Raw genomic sequence first — 19,215 nt, 5'->3', positions numbered from 1 at the left:
TGCAAAAATCTCAACACAAATTCATGTTATTGTTTTTTTTTCTCCAAAAGGTCACTTAAACATGCATAGGTTATGATGCTGGGCTTTAAAGTCTTCTTTATATATATATATATAGATTTTTTTTTTTTTACTGGGATTCATTGTTGTATGAATTTATTTGAGGCCTTACTAGCTGTCATCAGCTGACAAATTGCTGCACAAAAACTAAGTGAGGCTACTTTGACTTATTTTATTTGCATGTACCACATATCTAAACCAACAGCCCAGCAATTCACTCTCAAAGCAACAAAATATTACAACAGTCTTAATGGTAAAACTTGATAACAGTGCTGCCAAATGTACATTTTACATTTGCATTTTCATCAGTAGTTACTGGATTTTCAAGTGCTACCCAACATCACAGCCTTCCATGAACAGTTTACAAGGCGATGTCACGTTTTACCAGTGCAAATCAATGTCCAATACGTGCTCTAACACAACAGGTCCAATTCACACGGTAAGTGGCCTGTTTAATTAGATCTCACATAAAATGGACAGATGGGATCAATAGGTAGAAATCTGGAGCTGCACCATAGAAAGTCAACTGGAAGATATCGGGAGCATCTTCTGGGGATATGGAGACATTTTCTAGTTCAGATTCAGAATTGACTGCGCTACTACAGAATAAAGCTAGTTTAGATGTAAAGACTCAAAACATTCTCTGGGTTGACAAAATCAATCCTCTGTTCATCGTCTATGGAGCACCTCCAGATTTTATACCTACTGATGTCACAAGTTTGAGTCTTTGCAGTCTTAATTTCTGGTTTCGAGAAAGAGTTGTCCAAATGATGCTCACAAAAATTGATTAGACTGTCCTTGATCAATAAAATTAATTAATTCTTAAACTGAGTGGTGTTCCCCTTCAAGGATGGTTTAACAGTTCTAGCTATAGTCAGATTACATTCACAAATGCAAGGCAAAGAAAGGTCAGAAAATGTTACAATGCATCTCACAAAAAAAAGAAAGAAAGAAAAGCATCTGAGGTTTCCTGAGTACTTCATACAGTCAGGCCTATGGCATGTATCTGAACAGATTCTTTAACTGGAGGTAAATTCATGCTGGTGCCATGCTTTTCAGACAGGACATATTTAGGGCACTAGTCACAGCTCATTGTGGGGATGAGAGGAGGTTGGCGTAGCTTACTTCCAGATCTGGCTTGTCATGCCATAGACAGGAGTCATAGGATTTGGCTAAACCGCAAAGATCTAGGTCGTGGGGAAGCTAGTTAAATTCAGTAAACCAAACTAAAACCAAAGACGGCTTTTTCATCCTTAGACTCAAAATGAAACTGAAATAAAATTTAAAAAGAAACCAACCTGATCTTAACACACTTTATTTTTGTGGATTAATATGATGTTTTGATTAAAAAACACAACTATTTTGAAACTCTGGTATTCTAAGGTCTTATGTTAACACAATACACTTCACTGTATGGTGAAGGGCTGAGGGCATTCAATCACAGAAACCATTAGCCTATACTGCACAGCAAATCAACTCTACATTTTAGTGACCCAGCACTCTCATAGCAGAAGTGATGATCTGAAATGGTGTAGTTAATCTATAATGTTAACAAAATAAGTGCAAAACTAATGGTAGAAGAACATTCATACTCCTGACACTGTGAACGTGGCCCCTCAGAACAAATCCCTATCGTGACCCACAGGAACAGACTTGCTTGTCCCACGTCTCCCGCAACAACATTATAAAGGCAAACAGAGTAAACCTACTGTAACCCATATCTTTGGAGGGATGACACCTTTTTTTAACTTTCAGTCATGACATTAAACACCACGGTAAAAAAGTTGAATAAATAACCTCAAATAAATACGTTTCAGATACTGCAGCTGTTAGGCACACAGGATTGGCATCAAAATCCCCCAATGAACAGTCACTGTATCTGTACAAAAAAAGCAGGAGAAACAGAGAAGATGACTCATGCTGATGTAGTCAAGGATGAGGGCAAATGTCATTTAAAAAAAAAAAAAAAAAACAGTCTTGGGCATGACTTCCAAAATGATTGAGATCTCTGGCTGAAGGTTATCTCCACACAGCAAATGCTCTTGCCACTGTTTATCACAATCATGCATTGACATCTTTAGTCAGGAGGGGGCGCCGTTGTTGATAAGCTCTGGCCCAACCTTGTACAATCTGGGGACATAAAATCACAATGCAAAAGCATGAGAAGAGTTTTTTTTTGTTTTTTTTAAAGATTTGTTTTAGGCATTTTTATGCTTTATTGATAGCGACAGTGTGAGAGAGAGACAGGAAGGTATGGGAGAGAGAGAGAGGGGAGGACATGCAGCAAATGGCCGCGGGCCAGATTCGAACCCGGGTCGCTGTGGGAAGGACTGAGCCTTACATGGCATTGCTAGTGCTAAATGCAATATTGATTCCAATATGAATGTGTAAAGCTATGATGCATGTGACTTTAAGTTAAGGGCATAATTCTAGCCTAACCTAAACCAATACAAACATTGAAGAAATACAGAGATGCTTTGAGTTGCTTTTCCCATTTCACAACTTTATGAGTTGGAATGTAGAGTGAAACTTACTAAGCAACATTATCCATGACCAATATTGCCATCTACTGTTTCTCATGACACAGTGCATAATCTTGGGCTCACTGCAGTCTAGCAATCAGGCCAACGTTTTTACTTGTATACACACACTGTTTTTCTAGCTGTAACCATCATTTAGGTCAGCTATTTCTAAACTAGGGTATGTGTACCACCAGGAGTATCTGGAGCTTCACAGGCAGGCAAAATTGTTTTAGTGTAAATGGTAAATGGACTGCATTTATATAGCGCTTTTCTAGTCTACTGACCACTCAAAGCGCTTTACAACAATGCCTACATTCACCCATTCACACACACATTCATACACCGATGGCGGCAAGCTACCACGCAGGGTGCTGGCGCGACCATCGGGAGCAATTTGGGGTTCAGTATCTTGCCCAGTGTGGCCATATGATAGCTTGATATCCATATGTATACACTTTATATGTACAGTATCTACTGGTTATTTGGGTCTATTCTTTAGCTATGCATAAATATCAATTCCAGGATTGCTTGAGGACAAAATTCTGCTGAAAGAAATCCACTGTCATTCAATTTTTAAAAAGTTTGGCCACCTAAGAGATCTCAAAACCAGCTACTAACATTCCAGCTGTGAAGGGCATGCAAATTAAATGAGCACTGCAACCTCACTGCAACTAAACTTTACGCAATATTTCTTGCAACTATGCGTTTCTATCTGCCGGTTGATGTGAGTAATCAGTTACTCGCAAGTTGGGCAATACTGCTTCCGTTTGAGTGATTGGCGCAACCAAGGGCTGTAGAAGAATTGATGAGTTCATCCATGAATTGCAGCACAGTCAGAAATAACAAAGAGACTAGAACTAACCGCCTCACGATTGTATGCCTCCGCCAATAAACTTTGTTTTATCATTGCAAGGACAGTATTTATTGAACATATATAATTAATGTGATTATTAGGTCAACTTAAAGGATTTTGGTGTCAAAAGTAAGTGACAGCACCACCGTTTTTGTAGAATGACCCAAGATCGTTTTTTCAGCTACAGTGGTAAGCAAAACATTATGATGTCACAGTGAAGTTGACCTTTGAACTTTTGGATATAAAATGTCATCACTTCATTTTATCCTATTAGACATTTGTGTGAAATTTTGTCATAATTAGCGTATGAATTCTTGAGTTATGGCCAAAAACGTCTTTTGTGAGGTCACAGTGACCTTGAATGAAATTCCCTCCAGGCTTTCTTGAGATATCGCGTTCATGCGAATGGGACGGACGTGAGGTCACAGTGACCTTGACCTTTGACCACCAAAATCTAATCAGTTCATCCTTAAGTCCAAGTGGACATTTGTGCCAAATTTGAAGAAATTCCCTCAAGGCGTTCCTGAGATATCGCGTTCACGAGAATGGGACAGACAGACGTATGGACGCACATACATACGGACAGACAACCCGAAAACATAATGCCTCCGGCCACGGCCGCCGCCGGCGCGGAGGCATAAAAATAAGGAAACAGTAATCATGTCCCCACGAGTGCAGTCCCCCTCTGGGAAATATCAGAACACAGTGGTGAGATGCATCATTTCCCCCCCCCAGGTTCTGTCAAAATCCAATCAGCAGTGTTTGAGATACTGCGTGTGGTGGAAAGACAAACCAACGGACGCTGCCCAATCCATAGTCCACTGATTTCATCATGGGGGCCAAAACAAATATGTTCCCAAATTTCCATGTGTTTTATATTTTCTAACGTTCTACATGCATTTATGTTTTCTAGCCTTCAGGGATTTTAGGCAGCTTAAGCCTGTTTTTTGAGATTTCTTGCCTTCCACATTCTTTTGTTAAAACACATGCAGTCTGCAAACTGAACTCTGCTGAACTCTTTATAAAAAAATAGTCTCCTTTTATTAACCATGCTGGCTAATCTGATTTCAGAATGACAACTTGTACCACTTGTAAAACTGTCCCAGAGAGCACAACTCCTACATTTTTTAAATCAGTTGTATAGATCATACCCTCGTGTCCTCCTCTCTCCATAACATTTCTTGCTCAGCTTCATTCAGCTCCTCCGACGGATCGTATGTGTAAACTGGCAACAGCTGGTGGCGGAGCCTGTCAATTCTGAGAGACAAAATATAATAAATAACATTAGGAACAGAAGTGATTTAATGAATCATAGACATAGGAGTACAAAATTTGCTTTGTATTGTGCCATGAAATCAATAGAGTAAAAACAGTTACCTTCGTTTCTTACGTACATACATAACCTAAAACAAACAGAAGAGTATTACTACACATAATGGTTACACAACGAATTTACTTTTCTGAGCTGCAAACATTTATGCAATTACAGAGAGGACTTTACTCTCTATCACGAGTTCATTGTGTCATTTCAGCCCGACTTTAGTGCCTACTGCCAGCTCGTTGACACTACATCTTTTTAAATAAGTCAACACTATACACTGATCAACACCGCATGTCAGCATGCTGTATACCATCTGCTAGCCACTCACCACAGCTGCAGCGATCCCAATGATGGTGATCAGGAAGAATGGCACCAACACATAGCCGACTGCCACATCCCCATCTATGGTGGCAGGGGGTTGAGTAGTGCTGTTCATTGCATATGTTCAGGGAGGAGGGGACACAGGGGGCTGCTTGTGCTGAGCCAGAGGGGCTTTACAAGCAGCAAACCCCCTCTCTGAGGCAGAAACTGTGCAGCAGTTCTCTCCTCAAGTTTCCTCCTTGTTGTTTATGCCTCATCCTCTCGTTCATGTGACTTCCACATGGTATCCCTCCCTAATCAGCGTGAAATCCGAGGGAAGGCAGAATGGAAAGAATTAGCACATAGTTAGAATCATATAAAAGAGTTATTAACATTACATACAGGCAATTGTGTTGTTTTGGGTGAATCATCAAAACAAGCCGCATTTGTGATGCAAGTCCGAAATTAACTGCTAAGTTAATTATCCACCTAACAGCATATAACTGATGTGAAAGGGAGTAGTCGCAAGCCAGCCTGAAACGTCCAAATGTGAGCCATTTCATTATTAACGTTTTTATGTTCGGACAGAAGATGTCTCGTGATCATATTATACCAGCTCGCCTGACGTTAGCTAGCTGCAATGGGCTATACTGTCTGTAGTTAGCTGATATATGCTAATGTCCAGCCATACGGCTAAAGCAGGCGCACCATATTTCCTACTTGTAATATTTTACAGAAGGTTCACTACTGTCTATAAACTTTCTCCTTTGCAAGCCCGCTAAGACTTTATAGCTCAACTAGCTGCAAACTTAGCTTCCGTTAGCTACGCTAGTGAATGCTACCATGAGTGACATGAGATGTTTTTATACACATAAACACTGGCAAGCCATCCGGATACGGCTAAGGTTTGTTTCTAGTAACAGACGATTTCGCTGGCCTTGGAAAACTCGAGTAAATACTCACCACTATTTTGGCCGTTATGCTGCTTCCTTATAGTGGCGTTACGCCGTGCTGCTGAAACCGCTGAAACCACAAACTCAGTGACGGCCAGTCACGTGACCAAACAACACCGAGACGGGAAGGGCGGAGCTGCCCAGGCTCACGTGACTCTAGAAAAGGTGGAGTGATTTTTTTTTTGTGAACATCAACAATACATCAAATACACAGAAGCCGCATATAATAAACAACAACAGGTAGGATGGATGCAAGCATCAAGCATTCAGATAAAGACCCGTCAACTGTTTTACTCGTAGGCCTACTTTCTGAAATAGTGTTTATGTATTGCTTGAGTTGATCAGAGCTATGATGATGGAAGTTAGTTTTTTATTGGTAAACTGCATTTGTGAATGTGAAATTTAGTTATCTATATTGATCAAGAAGAAATGTGTCCTGTTCAATAAACCCAAACAGCACATTATCCCACAAAACAGTTTCAGTATGCTCTTGACAACATACACAACTAGGATGCTGTCAACAGCAACGGTATATCCCCGATATTCCCCAATCCTCGAGGGCCCCATTAAGTTAAATGTAATAAAAAGCCATTCAATAATCACACAATAAGACTCCAGGGTTAATCTTCCCAATTATATTGGTTGTATGTCTCAACTATTTTTATTTCCCCAAATAATAACATTTTTGCTACTGTTGGGCAAAGTCTGGTCGGATCTGTATGGAAATTGGTGTGCATGTTCCACATAAAGTTTGGAACATGATTACCAAGTTTCATAGTGATTGGTGAAATTCAGTTTGAGTTATAAGCCAAAATCTCATAGGCCACGCCCACTTCACGAATGACAACCAAACTTCAGATTTTGACTAGGACATGGTCCTAGAGCATGTGAACCGAATTTCGTGCAATTTCACCAATTGGATTAGGAGATACAGTTTTCTGGCCTTTGTGGCGCCCCCTATGGTCAATATTTGAATGGCTTTGCACACATGTTCATTCATTTTATGTGAACATGTTGTCCAAGTTTCATGATGATTGGACCATCTATCACAAAGTTATAACAATTTATCTTATAAGCCACGCCTCCTTCACAACTTTAAGAGTCAATATCTTCAAAATTACAGTAGAGATCAATGATCTATAAAAAAAAAAAAGAAAATGAAAGAGCATAGGACCATAGATGCTACTGACCGATTTTGGTGGTAATCGGTCAAACGGTGTAGGAAGAGAACTGCCTGGTCTGTCATCACAGCATGAGTGGTTCTGGGAACTAGTCAACAGCTAGTTTAGCATTTCACCTTTTTTGTTCACAATGCAGGTGTGCAGGAAGTCATGAATACACGCAAGATGAGGAGAAGAGAATCTAAAAATGATCTGTTACCTGACAAATTGGGTAACTCAGTCTATCTTTGGAGGTGTAATATTAGTGAGTTGACCACTGCTAAATACCAACAGCTCTTTTGGTAACACTTTATAATAACCATCATTAATAAATGGTAAATTGATAGTTAATTAAACTTTAGTTAATAGTTATTTTACTGTTAACAAACAATGAAATGATCATTAATAATGTTTACTAATTATTAGTAATGCTATGTATTTATGCCCCAAGTAGATGGAACGCCCTGCCTGAGGACCTGAGAGAGGCCCCCACACTGAACACCTTTAAAACCAGGTTAAAAACCTTTCTTTTCACAACAATCTATGGCTAAGTTCTTAATGTGTATGTGTGTGTGTGTGTGTGTGTGTGTGTGTGTGTGTGTGTGTGTGTGTGTGTGTGTGAGTCTGTGTGTGTGTGTTTTGTATATTTTGACATTGGCATATTCTGCACTGTGTTGCCCTGTGTATGAAATGTGCTGTATAAATAAATTTGACTTGACTTGACTTGACTTATAATTTATGTTATTTTATCATTTGTTTGTGTAATATAAAATCATTTGTTTATAAATTATATATTGTATCATAGCTTTTTACCCTTTTTACCGTCTCTTATCAGCTAGAGAATCACTGAAGAACTCGTATCTGCATTGTGCATCTCTAATCCTGTGTACAAGGACACTGGGAAGGCTGTCATCATGTCACTGCTTTAAAGGGTAAAAACTACTACAAAGAACAGCTTTTAAGTCAAACACATTCTTGACAAGGCTTTAGATACTCAGCTCATATCAGAGATGGGAGAAGAACAGCTAATATACAAATGCTTTCAGGTTGGTGTGTATTTCAAGGACAACAGTTTTGTGCCGAACCCAGATTGAGAACCAAAGTCTTAGTGGAACATTTAAGTTGAACTTTAAATTTTGCAATCAAGTTGCACTTTAAGTTTTCACTTTGATTCTTGGTGAAGTGAAAAACACAAAAGACAGTATCAGTTTGGCTGACAGTATCTTCTAGGAGTGTAAGAAAATATTGATAAGCTTGTACTGATTATGTTTTACAATACAACCTTTGACTTTTTCTTTCTTTGATTTCTATAGTTAAATCCATGCACTTTACTGTAGAGTTTATAGAGTAGCAATAAGAAGAGTAACATTGACTTGTTTCAGTCTTGTCTATCAAAACAACAATACTGTCAAATCTTGTAATTGATAAACAGAATACAAAGTATTGTAAACTAGAAAAATGGGAAAATAATTTTGCACACTGCAAATAAAACGCTAGGACAAAAAAGCTTTTTTAGTTCAGAAAAACTAATTTATTGCTGAAGTGCCTAGCTTAAAGGTGCAAGTGAAAAAAGAACTATGTACAAAAAAACTAAAGTACGGTGGCCATTTTAGGACATCCTCAGCTGCCTTTGTCATTCGTAGATCTACGTTGTCAACTTTAGGTGGACTTGTGTCGGGTTTAGCTGTCTTTTGGCAGACTTAGATGGACTTGTATTAGGTTTAGATGTACTTTGTCAAACTTAGATGGCGCTCGTCTGCAATGGAGGGCAGTCCCGGCGTCACAATCAAGCGCTTCTAATCCTTCATCGCACAGTGTGCTACAACTGGACTGAAAGGAACCAGTTTCAGGTAAATAATGCCGTGATACTTGTGGCAGAGAGCTGGAATATGCAAATATGAATCAGATTTATCTGAATCAATGCACAGTTAATTAACAATGCTTTTGTATTTACCCAAAACTGGTTCCTTTCAGTCCGGTTGCAGCACACCATGTGATGAAGGATTGGAAGCACTTGGTTGTAACGGCGGGACTGCCCTCCATTGCAGACGAGCGCCATCTATGTTTGACAAAGTACATCTAAACCTGATACAACTCCATCTTCTGACAAAACACAGCTAAACCTGATACGACTTCATCTAATCTGACAAAACACAGCGAAACCTGATACAACTCCATCTAATGTGACAAAAAACAGCTAAACCTGACACAAGTCCACCTAAATCTGACAAAAGACAGCTAAACCTGACACAAGTCCACCTAAATTTGCCAAAGTAGATCTACGAATGACAAAGGCGGCTGAGGATGTCCTAAAATGGCCACCGAACTAAGGAGCAAACAGCTGGTGGTGGTGCAAACAGCTCCTGATGACTCCTGTTCCTGCTACAGAGGTGCAGGGTCCCCCTCACTTGCACCACTAGAGGAAAAGAGGACAAAGAAGACAGGGCATTCACTCAGTACTGTCTTACTTACAAGTTTGCTTGAAGGCTCAAACAGGCCAGTTAATTGATTCCTCTTGTAAGCAGTGAGGGCAAAGCCTTACCTGAGGACATAGAACAGGAGGTAAACGGTGTCCTCTCTGTCCTTCAGGACCGCGGCCTCGTCTGTCCTTGTCACACGGGAGTCATCAAGGGTCACCCATTCCCCGCCGTATCCTTCGACGACATCACTGATGTAGTGACCTGTGTGGGACACACAAATAAAGATTAAGCTTTATTTGGTGTGTTTGTTTACATGTGTGTGTGTGTCCCAGATCCATATTTATGTCTGATGTATGTGACATTATTTACCGTAGTCGATGCTCTCCCCGAGGTGAGAGACGATTGCAGAGAGGTGGTAGCTGCTCTGGACACTGTGATCCTGCTGTAAAGAAACATGGTGAGTGATGAGGCATTCATTTCCTTTTTAATAAGGCTCTTAAACTACTCTATCCATGCGTAACTATTCAATACATTTTCTCTCAACAATTCATTGAAAAATGACTCTTTTCTCTCTCTTACATATAGATATACAGAGATATACATATATGTATATCTCTATACATTTATTTTCTTTCTCCATCTCTACTGTCTCTCCCTATTTCTCTCTCACCACAGGAGCTCCCTGCTGGGATCGGAACTTACAAACTAAAATTGGGTGTTTCTAGTAGTGAACAGGTTTAAAAATGCACAATTTCTCTTACCTGTGCTTGGGAGGGGTTTTGCCTGGGGTGACACCTTGCTGCCTCCTGGGGAGCTTTGAATGAAAGAGCATCCATTTTGATCAATGTGATATTCAAGATAAATATAGGAAACTGTTTTCAGACATAACATAAGTGTACAGTAATAGGCAGGTGCTCATTCATGCTAGTAAAGACTATAGTTTCTTAAATCTATAAGTCCTGTATAAGCCAGTTTGACAGACAGTCATGAGTTCATTCAAAAGAACTAGAAAGAGAAAAGCTTTTCAATCAGAGAAGTGAGAATAATCAATATAACTCCATTACATTGTTTAGAGTTGTTTTGGGTGGTATAACATTAATTTATGATACATTAAATCATTTCATGGTCATTTTATTTCTGGTTTGTGAAATTACTCAGTAAATATGTATATAGTATGTTTGAAGTTATTATGCAGTTGCTCCAATATGGAGTGTAATGGTATACCTCAGTACATCCTGCTGCTCTTCCAACAGGGAGGCCAGAGACAGAACTGGAGGGATGCAGACAGCATCATCCACTCTCCTCAGCTCTTCCCCATCGTGGCATAAGCGCTTCATGTGAAGCACTAGCACTCTATCAAAAGAGAGAGTACCATTAACACATACTATAGAAAGACAGTGTAGTTTACAACATCATGGGCAGGTTCATGTATGGGACTTACCTGGGTAGAGTGAGGAAACCTCTGGACACTGTCACCTGGTGGCCAAGGCACTGCCAGCAGGTACACTCCAGTTCTGATGCCTAAGGGACACAGAGTCACTAACATAGTGTGTGTGTGTGTGTGTGTGTGTGTGTGTGTATGGAGAACTGAACTGATCCTCTGTATACTGACTTTGAAGTAGAGTGTGAGGCTGTCGGTCAGGCAGGAGTAGAGGTCCAGAGAGAGGTTGTTGTGCCCCTCCTCCTGGAAGACTTTGTCACCACAGCTTTAGAAACAAACATGGAGAAGAAAAATACTTTAACTCAGATCACCGGACAGTTCTATGAACCTCAGTGATAAGTGATGTACTTTGTTGTTTAATGTTTAATTCTGCGATTGTTCAGATAAAACATCATGAATATAGTAAATGCAGTTTGCTGTTTGAGTTACCTGGAGCAGGTGCGGACAGACTGCAGCTTGAACTCAAAGTTCAGAGTGGGACAAACGTAGTCCGGTGTTGTGGACGTCCCCTGCTGCATCTGGCCCTGCATTTTCATGCCCATGAAGAAGAGCATCAGGAACTCATGGGCATCCTGTAAGAGATCAGCAAGCCATTAAAATATGTTTATCACACAAATACTGCAGTACAAAAGAAATCATGACTGCTAGGCTCATTTTTGTACCTGCTGAAAGTCATCCTTGTACTCCTCATTGAACACGGCCAAGCTGCTCTTGACCGACCTCAGGAGCCTCCTCTTTCCATGGTAGGAGCTTTGACCCTGCCTCGCCTTGTACAGCTCCCCAAAGTACCTGGAGAACAGGAGATTGAGAGTATTTATGACTTTCTTTTAATACCAAGGGAACAATCAGTAAAGCAATGAATCACTCAGTCAACCTAGTGGTTGGGGTGAAGATCTCTTGCTCTACTGTACCTCTGCAGCTTCAGGCTGGTTCTGGACTTGGGGCTCCACAGCGCCTCCTGCCCCATGATGTCAGCACAGAAGCTGGGGAGGCTGTACAGGGCCTGGAGAGTGGCGTTCAAGAAGCAGGTGTTCCCAATGTTTGGCAACCTAAGACGAAAAGCACATCAATAAAAATAGAATAACTTTATAATATGTTCTGTTGCCCAAGGTGCTTTTAATGAACCGAGAGCAATTCTTTGTGAAAACTGATCTGACTGAAACTATGCACAACACCTGATGAAAATTCATGGTTTGTAATGGCAGTGATATGACTAACTTGTCTGAACCTCAGATATCCAAACTGTCCAGTCTACCAAATGGGCATAATGAACTAAACAGGCAGTGATGACAAAATTAACTCTGCCAAGTCTTAGAGATTACCGCAGTCTAAAACTTTTTGCTTTTCCAATATGCTAATGCTGCCAAGTGCAATTACAATAATTACAATTTTCCCACTTGGATTTTGTTTGCCTTATACTAATTAAACAGGAATTGAATGAAGAGTCAAGAGATCAATTTCATTTTTGTCTCTTACCCCAGCTTCTTCTTCTGGCCTCTCTGGGTCTTGCTCCTCCTGAACCAGCTGAGGAACGACAGCAGGCTCCTGGACTTGGATGAGGATTTGCCTTCTGCCTGCGCTGGCCTACAAGTTGGAGAAAGAGAGACAGAAGGAGAAAGAGAGGGGCTGGGTAAGAGAGAGGCAGACTAGCAGGGATGTGATCTGAGTAACACAAAAAAAGAATGGAGACAAAGGTAGAAAAACAGGAATATTCACTGGAAATGTATCTTTAAGCAACATATCTGATCTCTAAACTGTCCCTTCATACTGCTGTATGAAAAACAGCAGTGGAGAAAATCAGTAACACCTCTCCAGAGATCCAGAGCAATGCAGCTCCAAGGAGACTTATGAGGAGGAAAAACATGAACTAATGACAGAGCAGTTTTAAAGTGGCATATGGACAATAAATCTCTATATATCATACATACATACATACATACATACATACATACATACATACATACATACATACATACATACATACATACATATCATAACATATCATAACATATCTGTTATTAAATGTACCTGCTGTGGCAGCGATGCCAGGAGACTCAGTCAGTGCTTCCTGACCAAGCGCCTCAGGAACTGCTGGAATCCTAAAAAACAGTGTACCTTCATTTAGGACAAAGCAGCTACACAGGCACACTGACCATGATACTGAGGCAAAACGTTAATATCACCCCATAACATTTCTCAGCATTGCAGGGACCACTTTCTTTCACTTAAAACAAGCCACTTAAAGGGAAACCTTGTCTTTTTGACTTGAAGGGTTATTTTTCTTCTTCAGCCAATGGACACAAAACAGGGAATCACCTAAACGCTTCATTCAACTAAACAATGGCATGCTATTATTGGCAGCATCATTCATGGAAAGTCATGGATACTGATGTGTCGACAGCTACCTCATTGGCTACCCATGGCAACCAATTCCATAATGAATGAATGAAAGCAATGCTAACAAGCAGTATTTAGTGGGAACAAATATAGAATTCAAAACATCACAGTGTCCTTTTAAATTGGTTTGACCAGACAAATTGAATGATGGAAGAGAATGGAGCTCTCAGTGATGGTTGGATTCCTGCTGGAAAGCCACAGTAAAAGTATATCATTAGCCTTAATTAGCCAGCGTCATATTCTACCTGTCGATGGCACTGTTCTCCACACTCAGATCCTGGCTGTCTGGGGAAGAGGAGGAGGGAGAAACAGGGGTGGAGGGGGAAAAGGAGGAGGGAGAAACAGTGGTGGAGGGGGAAAAGGAGGAGGGAGAAACAGGGGTGGAGGGGGAAGAGGAGGAGGGAGAAATAGGGGTGGAGGTGGAGGGGGAAGTGGAGGTACAAACAGCGGTGGAGGGGGAGGGGGAAGATGAGGAGGGAGAAACAGTGGTGGAGGTGGAGGGGGAAGAGGAGGAGGAGGAAACAGTGGGGGAGGTGGAGGGGGAAGAGGAGGAGGGAGAAACAGTGGTGGAGGAGGAGGAGGAGGAGGAAACAGTGGTGGAGGGGGAAGAAGAGGAAGAAACGGGTGGAGGGGGAAGAGGAGGAGGGAGAAACAGTGGTGGAGGAGGAGGAGGAGGAGGAAACAGTGGTGGAGGGGGAAGAGGAGGAGGGAGAAACAGTGGTGGAGGAGGAGGAGGAAACAGTGGTGGAGGGGGAAGAAGAGGAAGAAACAGGGGTGGAGGGGGAAGAGGAGGAGGGGGAAATAGCGGTGGAGAGGGGAGAGATGGCAGTTTCGAGGGAAGAGATGGAGACAGAGAGGGAAGAGATGGAGGCGAAGAGGGAAGAGATGGGGGTGGAGAGGGCGGTGGAGGAGGGAGAAACGGGTGGAGGGGGAAGAGGAGGAGGGAGAAACGGGTGGAGGGGGAAGAGGAGGAGGGAGAAATAGAGGTGGAGAGGGGAGAGATGGCAGTTTCGAGGGAAGAGACGGTGGCAGAGAGGGAAGAGACGGTGGCAGAGAGGGAAGAGATGGAGGCACAGAGGGAAGAGATGGTGGTGGAGAGGGGAGAAGAGGAGGAAGAAAAAGTGGAGGAGGGGGAAGAGGAAGGAGAGGAGAGCGGAGAAAGGCGGAGAGAAGAGCGTCTCTTCCCCACGGTGGATGAGGCACGACTAGGAGTAGGCCCCGTGCCATCATCAACAGCCTGTTAGAAAGAACAAGGTGAATTTCAAAATACTGTAACGTACCTGGGTATAATTATATATAAAGATAAACAACAGAGAAGTTATTTGAATTTTAATCCTATTTTTGTTTCCGCACTTTTTCTGCACCGCGCCAACAGTACAGCGCAGAGATGCTGCCTTCAAATGCTCTCAGAAAAGTTGTAATTAAGGAAGAGCGCGCTTGAACGACACAATAAAATGGTAAATACCAATGGGAAAGTCAAATTTTACACGATAACCAAGAAGCCAAGATGTGACATTCTCACTTTCTGTTTAACTTCTGGTGCCACGCACAACAACTTTAGCTAATACACTTATTAAAATATCAATTACAAAACTGTTGTGAATATTTCCCACTTCATTCTGCTGTTGTAGAACAAAGCTACTTTTGTCGAAGGGTCAATTTAGTTATTTCTGACTGAAAGGGTACTTGAACACACGAGGAGTTGTATTTACGACTGGAACAATCGAAAGTACGAGCAAACGAGGAGCACTGAAGGCAGCAAGACTCTGCCACCAGATCGCTGAGTGAGAGTTGCAGCACACTTCTAATGGGATCTACATCTAACGTTAATACTTTACTGAGCCACAGTTTCGACCATGGTTTCGACACTATGTCTTCATCAGGGCATAATGTATGAATACAAATAAATGTGATACAGTTTCCTGAAGCATTACATTGTTATACATTTTTAATTTTGCCTAATTTTTTAATAAAAAAACAACTGTATAGTCACTTTTGAAACACACAGTATTTACTAACTTCAGGACAAAATTATTATTATTATTGTTATTATTAATAATACTACTAATAATAAGAATAATTTATTTCATAATAGAGAGACATTTTTGTTTAGGAATAGCCCCTGTTTAATAATAATGTCCAATTGTATGTCCTGTTTTGTCCCTGTTCTGTTGTATTTTTTTCTATTTTCATTTGTCTTCATCCAGTTTTACTGTAGGCTAATATCATATTTGCTTTGTATCGAACTTTGTCTAAATAAAGTTTGTATTTATTTATCTAAACAGATAATATCGCTGGTCGTGGCTTTTGCCGCAGAAACATTTTTTTCTTCTGAATATTGAAACATAACGGGTGTGTGTGTGTGTGTGTGTGTGTGTGTTCGCTCTGAGGTCAAAAGCGTTCTAAAGTCAGAACAGCGGCTCCAGCTAAAGCGCGTGCTTCATTCAAACAATAACAAGTCCAGTGTCCGCGCGCTGTAGAGAAGCTAAGAGGGAAGCTCCGTGCACTGGCAACACTACTACCCCACCTACCCATAAAAATCCACAATAATTCATAATTAATGAAACAATTAGGCCTACTGTGTTTTACTCGGAACCGTCACATCTCAGTTGACACACGACTTTTTTCTGAGCTGCATTTCACATCCTTCACAAAGTTAGGCCTAGCTCAATTTACACCGTGAAAACGCACAAGAAATTCAAATTTGTTCCACTACAAAGATGAAAATGAGTCAATCTTACCGGTTTGGAGAGGCAGCTACCCATGGTGCCACGTCCTAACCAGGTCCGGCTTTTGCTGTGAAAATGTAAAAAATGTGAAAAAACAAATAAAAAGTCCACCAAAAACGAAACAAACCAACGACTAAATGAATGAATTAACGAAAAATGAATAAATGAAAGAATAAATAAATTAATAAGTGAGTCGAAGCGTGCTCTCGGGTCAAGTCTGTGGGGACAAGTGATGCTTCTCATTCGAAACAGCATTTAAAACAGGGAATGTTGCTCTGTGGCATCACGTGTGACACAGCTGTTCTCTGACTCCATAGAGACAACATAGAACCATAAAATAACTACTGGACCTTTTTACAACAATGCTTCTTTTTCTGACATCTTTCATCTGTAAATATACTCATAATGCGCATTTGGCCGTTTGGACTCATTTCTGTAGGACAGGAAACCACCTAAAGCCAGTTTGACCAACTTTATATTTGAGGAAGAGTTTACCCATTTTTTAAGGTGATAAAAATCGTGATGATATAAATTCATAGTTGGCCTGTAGTAAGTTGTATCAAACTTGTATGATAGGGGGAAATAATGTTTTTCTATAAAGACTGGTGATTTTTTGTTCATTATTTTTTATTTTTTTTTATTTTATTTTTTTTATTGATGACCAAACCACTAGGCGTCCATCACTGCTTACCTGCATCTATATATTTTACATGCTGATGATGTGACAGCATTTTCTTGCTCACATTTTCTACACTTGGTCACAAATCATTCATTCATTGTATTTTTGAAAACGGCTCTTTGCAAAAACAAGTCATCTTTCATGCTCAAAATCTCTTCTTTCCATGCGCAGATGATCATGATAGGGAAATACCTTGATCTTTGTTACTTTGTTCCTCTCTCCCTCCCTCTTCCTCTCTCTCAAAAAACACACACAGATCTCTGAAATGTCGGCTTCAGCAGGCAGAAAGAGAAAAAAATCAAGAAGCACTGTGTGTTCAGCCAGACCTCCTGGCTCAAATCACATCTCATTCATGCAACACAGCCAGTATCTGGTTTTATTTCAAGTGAAAAAGCTGTTTTACATGACATAGTGCTTCACTGTGTTTCACATGTGGCACCTTTTGTCTTATCAAAGCTGTCAGATAATTATAAAAATACACATTTCCATACAAAATGACTGTTTGGAGCCACTCTTTTGAGTTTGTTTACATGTATGTTCTTTTTTTCTTCTTTCCAGACGCTGATCCATTCCTCTCTAGTGTTCAGCCAAAGATTCCTCTCCTCTTTCCTGTTGAAGAGACACACACACACACACACACACACATCAGCACCTAGCGCACAGCATCATCATCAGCATCCTCTCCATCTCTCTCTTAGTCCAACTCTCTTTCTATCTATCTGTGTCTCTTTCGTAACATAAATAGATCACACACACACACACACACACACACACACACACTCGCACACACACACACACACAGTCCCTTACCCTCTTCAGTCACAGTATAGAGTCTCCATGCAGCTTTGATGTGTTCAGTGACGTCACAGCGGAGCAGCCAAGTTCCAGCATATTGAGGAGCATCTTCACTGTCTGAGAACAGTTTTGATTCATTGCTCCAGGCTTCACTTTTGTCAAAATCTCAAAGCACATGTCATGTTTTCCTGTAATTACTGATGACACGTTTCTAATTTTGCAGGATTTTCAACTGAAAAATTGCAGTTGAAGTGTGAAGATCTCCTGAGACGATGAGGTTTTACCTGGAAGGTGGCTGGAAACAGCTCAAACACATCAGTACGATGAGGACCTCCACCCAGCTAGAGACACAGAGAGGATTATCGTGTGTGTGTGTGTGTGTGTGTGTGTGTGTGTGTGTGTGTGTGTATGAACGCTCTTTGCTCTGTGGATACATGCCATACCCAACCCAACCCAGTATGTGTGTGTTACCTTCTCCTCCATGCTGTGTCCATGCAGGTGTAGACATGTCCTGTGTGTATGTCCACGTCATTGCCCATTCCCATCAGATACCAGTAAACCTTATCACCCACCTCCATGTTCAAACCAATCAGGTTACCATACAGAAGACCATTAATACCTGCACATATAGACACAGAACACACACACACGCAGGGTTTGAAAAGCCTCTGAAACAGCATGTAGACCATCATGGGACACTAAAACTCTCATTGAAAGCCAGACTAATGAACTTCTTATAGGTGGGTTAGCAGCTCCTTAAGGCAGAGTGAGGCAGGCTTCACTGCAGGTTTTACATGCCGACACCCTGAAGCTGTTCAGTAAAGTCATATATTCTCACCTCCATCATATCAGTGGTGGACGACACTATAGCCAATATCCAATAACCTATAACATTCTGCTACCTGTTAGTCTCCCAGGTGTGGTTTGGAGCATAGTCCCAGTCTGTCTCCATGGCAGCGATGTAGTAGGTTTTAGAGTGCAGCATCATGTCACCCTGACACTGAAACATGCTGCACTTCTGCACCGTGTAGTTGGCTCGCATCCCGCTATGATGGTGGCTCACTGTCACAGACATCACTTCAAACTGACCTGAAACACACACACACACACACTACATGTAACACACACATGCTAGGCTTCACAATAACACTACTAGATACCAACAAAATGATTTTTCTAGACACTTTGGCAGATGGAAAACTTTTTCTGTTTTCAAAAAGTCTTTTCTATTCTAAAAACTACTTTGACTGATAAATAACTAAAATGAAATTCTGATCCATTCGTTGTGGCTGTTTGACTAAAAATTGATTGTCATGTCCTGCAAATACACATAAAAAATTTTTTAAAAAAAAGCAATCGGTGGGCTTGGCGTGAAGTGAAGAAAGTGCTTGTAGAGATTGATTCATTTAATGTAATCATTTGAGTAATCCAAAAAGCATGGAAATAAAAGCATGTATGACAGTCTCTCGATTTCTCCAGGTCATCTTCACAGAGGATGACCGTGACTTGCCAATGGCTACACTAAAAAATCTATCTTGTAAATAAGAATAAAACCATTTTAAAACTGAACCAGAGATGCCAACCCAGT

General features: G+C 40.9%; 2 protein-coding genes across 2 annotated transcripts; both read right to left on the bottom strand.

Moving 5' to 3' along the window:
• Positions 1 to 73: 73 nt before the first annotated feature.
• On the bottom strand, positions 74 to 6,078 carry smim29 (small integral membrane protein 29). Its single transcript, XM_071523198.1, has 5 exons — positions 6,017 to 6,078; positions 5,082 to 5,367; positions 4,810 to 4,835; positions 4,584 to 4,689; positions 74 to 2,187 (listed from the first exon to the last, which is right to left on the bottom strand). Exons 2-5 carry the CDS (start codon positions 5,187 to 5,189, stop codon positions 2,119 to 2,121), a joined length of 309 nt encoding a protein of 102 aa, XP_071379299.1. The 5' UTR covers positions 5,190 to 5,367; positions 6,017 to 6,078; the 3' UTR covers positions 74 to 2,118.
• A 3,470-nt stretch (positions 6,079 to 9,548) lies between these two features.
• On the bottom strand, positions 9,549 to 13,437 carry LOC139647305 (ubiquitin carboxyl-terminal hydrolase 37-like). Its single transcript, XM_071523187.1, has 11 exons — positions 13,433 to 13,437; positions 12,504 to 12,611; positions 11,939 to 12,076; positions 11,690 to 11,816; positions 11,457 to 11,599; positions 11,199 to 11,292; positions 11,028 to 11,077; positions 10,819 to 10,939; positions 9,956 to 10,028; positions 9,709 to 9,847; positions 9,549 to 9,582 (listed from the first exon to the last, which is right to left on the bottom strand). The coding sequence occupies exons 1-11, from the start codon at positions 13,435 to 13,437 to the stop codon at positions 9,549 to 9,551; spliced, it is 1,032 nt and encodes a 343-aa protein (XP_071379288.1).
• Positions 13,438 to 19,215: the final 5,778 nt, after the last annotated feature.

The sequence above is a fragment of the Centroberyx affinis genome, unplaced genomic scaffold, assembly GCF_046629955.1.
Source record: "Centroberyx affinis isolate AG114_WGS23_722 - 3 ecotype Tasmania unplaced genomic scaffold, CSIRO-AGI_Caff_v1 ptg001072l_1, whole genome shotgun sequence".
Lineage (NCBI taxonomy): Eukaryota > Metazoa > Chordata > Actinopteri > Beryciformes > Berycidae > Centroberyx > Centroberyx affinis.
The sequence above is the reverse complement of the archived record's forward strand: the minus strand, read 5'-3'. Positions and strand labels throughout refer to the sequence as shown.